General features: G+C 38.2%; 1 protein-coding gene across 1 annotated transcript; it reads right to left on the minus strand.

Moving 5' to 3' along the window:
• Positions 1–1,018: 1,018 nt before the first annotated feature.
• On the minus strand, positions 1,019–2,362 carry LOC136971235 (zinc finger BED domain-containing protein 5-like). The gene has a single exon (XM_067265704.1). It carries the CDS (start codon positions 2,360–2,362, stop codon positions 1,019–1,021), a length of 1,344 nt encoding a protein of 447 aa, XP_067121805.1.
• Between the last annotated feature and the right edge of the window lie 1,490 nt (positions 2,363–3,852).

Raw genomic sequence — 3,852 nt, forward strand, 5'->3', positions numbered from 1 at the left:
TAGTGTAGAACAGTTCCCAAAGTGTGGTACGCGTACCCCCAGGGTACGGGAAGAGTTTAGTGGGGGTACACACTGCACCGTGCTTCGGCTGTTCCTGGTGCAACAAGCAGTTTACTTTTTTTCGATTACAAACATAGAAAAATAATAAAAAACTTCGTTACTTCTTAGCGGTTTCGCCGGGTGCTGTGATTCTGTGTATTCCTCCACCCTATGGCCAAGACAACAGTGTCACACAAAAACCTCCAGTATCTACACATTGAATTGTTACAATGTGCGCGTGTGTATTTTTAGCTTTTGTGCGATTTTTCTAACAGGAAAGATTTGTTATGTGCTTTAGTATTAATAAAAAGCTAAAATTGCCAAATAAACCAATTTTTCTGTAGCTAGTTACTACAACTAACAATTCTTAGCAAAGACTTACTTTGACAGTGCTTCTAGAAAGACGAAAATGAGACCTAAAGTCCATATCGCTATATCTAGGAACAATATTTTCTACATAGTCTTCTATTTTGGCTTTTTCGATTTTTCAATTGCAGCAGCATATAGAAATGGAATATCCTCGTTATCTTTGGTTTTTGATTTAAAGTATATGCAATTTTTTTTGATGAGGGGTACTCAGCATTAAGAAAATTATACAAAGGGTACACAGATGTCAAAAGTTTGGGAAACACTGGTGTAGAAAATACACTTTTCTACTACTATTAAAATAAATAATTCTACTCATACCTTTTCAATGTGATATTTGCGCCTGCTTAGCTGCACACAGACGGCTGATCCGTGGTGGAATCGTTGGCAATGCTACTCTTATTTCTTCATCGACGGATCTGAGTCTCTCCCTCTTTGATGTTTTAATTTCAGTCAACGTCGAGAAGCCCAGTTCACACAAATACGTAGTTGAAAATGGCAATAACATATTAACTGCCATCTCGGATATAGCCGGGTATTCACTTTTTATTGTCAACCAAAATGTATTCAAAGGCACTTCGAGAGAGTTTTAATTTCAATGTTCTGTCTGCTTTTAATTCCACGAGTTCCTCTTGTAATGAATAGGTAGAGACTCTGAAATCGCAACGAATGGGTTACGAACCCAGTCGATATCTTCAACACTGTCTCCAAAATACTTCTTGAACCTCTGCTGCAGGATTTGTAAATGTTCTTTAATTAGATCCATCATCATTTTATTACCGGAAGCAAGTGACCATACAGTCGAGAACATTTCAAACGAACCATTTTCAATTCTCTGTATCCACAAATTTAGCTTATTCACAAATCCTTGAATCTTATCCATACTAGTAAGAATATTTTCGTTCCTACCTTGCATTTTTCTGTTCAGCTCATTCAATTGTACGAAAATATCAGAAAGATAGGCCAACTTACATACCCATTCATCATCTGCAAATAAATTCGCGTACTCGTGCCCCTCGACAGTCAAAAATACACGTACCTCGTCTTTAAGTTCCAATATTCGCGTTAACACTTTTCCTCTTGATAACCACCGTACTTCTGTATGTAGCAGGAGTGTGGTGTGTTCTGATTCCATTTCCTGACACAAAACGGAAAATAGACGCGAATTTAGGGGTCGCGATTTGACAAGGTTTACGACTTTTACTACTTCGTCCAGCACAGCTTTCAGAGAAGGTGGCAAAGATTTAGCAACAATGGCTTCGCGGTGAATAAGACAATGATCGCATCGTATGTTAGGATTAATTTCACGTACTTGAGCTACAAATCCTTTCACTCGGCCTGTCATAGCTGCGGCTCCGTCTGTACAAACACTAACACAGTCCTTCCATTTTAATTCATTTTGGAGCACATATTCGTTAGTTACACGAAATATTTCTTCACCGGTGGCTCGCTCGGGAAGTTGTTTGCAAAAAAAGAAATTAGTTGCAATTACATTACCATCGATGTACCGAATATAAGCAAGAAGTTGTGCGTGGCCGCTAATATCGGTGGACTCGTCGATCTGAAGTGAGAACTTTCGACTGCTGTTGATTTTCTCCTTCATAATGTCTTCAATGTCACTGGACATCTCAATAACTCGGCGACTGATCGTGTCATCAGAAAGAGGAATTTTTGATATTTCACTAGCAGCTTCTGAACCCAGGACTATTTTCACCATCTCTTTACAAGCAGGCATTAATAACGTTTCAGCTATTGTATGTGGTTTTTTGGCCTTTACGATAAGTTCGGCTACCTTATAGCTAGCTTCCTGTACTTTGTCCGAAACACATACTGTTGTAGTCATGAATGCTGCTTGTTTTCGGTTTTGTTCCAACAACCGACGAAAATAATTGACATCTTTGTTTAACAGAGAAGAATGTTTTGTTGACAAATGTCGTTTCAATTTACTGGGCACCATAGCAGCATTAGTAAGTTTTTCACCACAAACAATACACTCGGGGATTGGGCACGTTTTATCACCACACCAAAAAAACCGCAAGATAAATAATTATCACTATACTGCCGGCGCACTAATTTTTGTTTCTTTTTTGCGGGCTCAATGCTATCACTACTTCTACTCGTCGAAGGAACACTCCGTACAAGGAATTTGTCCATCTTAGAAAAAATTAAATAGTCTAATAATAATAGAAAAAAATAAGACTGACTAGCAATCACAATTTTTGGACTACTACAGAGCACAGCTAAGATAGAACTGAAATATTTGCAGACGCGGGACCTATATTCTTCAAAGGAAAGCCTAACAATGGGTTGGTGAATCGGTATAGGAATGTAATAAAGTTGAGGAAGCACTAACAAACAGGGACAAGTACCAAAATAAAGTAAATAAAGGACAGGGCTAATTCCAGCACTTTTGGGAGAAGCACGTACACAGAACAATTGGCAAGGGTAACAAAACACCTGTGAGCAAATTTATTTTATATTTAATTTCTTAGAATACATAAAAATGCGTGGCTTGTAATAAAGAATAAACAAACATCATCATATTTCATCAGTGCTGCGTCAGAGAATGAAATACAAGCATAAGAAACACAGCAACTGTGATAAAAATATATAAATAAAACTTGACAATTAATAGAATATGTAAAAGTTCACGTCACACCTTTTCACCTTGTGACGGCACACCAGTGTGCCGCGGCACACCAGTGCTAAACACTGCTATAGAGGTCCAGTAAGAGGAGATGACGACGATGAAAAGTTGTACCTTTAAGGGCGGAGGTTCTGGATGTAACAGTCGAAAAGAAACTCGTGTGGTTTGCTTTGTAATCTTTTTTTCTTGATAAATTTCTCTACAGCACTTCAAAAGTTCACTATTCCCACATTCAACTTTACTAAAACATTCAGTATTTGTATCCATAGCCTCAAGTTCCAACATAGGTGCATTAATTTTGGAGAACACACCAGCTAACCCATGTACCGTGAATTTCTTTTTCACTTCTTCAGTTCTTTCCTCTTCTTCCTCTTCCAAATGCTGCATCGCTTCTAACTCTATTAAATCCTCATTTGTTAGCTCTCCATCGGCATAATCCACTAATTCAACAATGTCTTCCACTTCAACATCTAAATTAAGTGCATTGGCAAGGCCCACAATTGTCTGAATTAAATCAAACTGACTAAAAAGTGTATAGTAAGCCTATAGTATGCTCAGTTTGCATGTCACCAATCACCACTGATCGACACCCACGCTGAGAAAGGGTATTCCCCGAATTGCAAGTCGAAACTCGATTGGTCGTAAATGTGAGTGTCGTTAAGCAGATAGGTCATAAAGTGAGGAGTACCTGTATTTAGATAATAAAGATGAGACTCAGACTAGAGTTTCTCAAACTTTTTTCTACTGTTTTCAGAGTTTAAAATTTTTGTGCCATCGATTCAGCACGACACAGTCCGACT

Source organism: Centruroides vittatus, unplaced genomic scaffold (genome assembly GCF_030686945.1).
Source record: "Centruroides vittatus isolate TY-2023 unplaced genomic scaffold, ASM3068694v2 contig_2383, whole genome shotgun sequence".
Classification (NCBI taxonomy): domain Eukaryota; kingdom Metazoa; phylum Arthropoda; class Arachnida; order Scorpiones; family Buthidae; genus Centruroides; species Centruroides vittatus.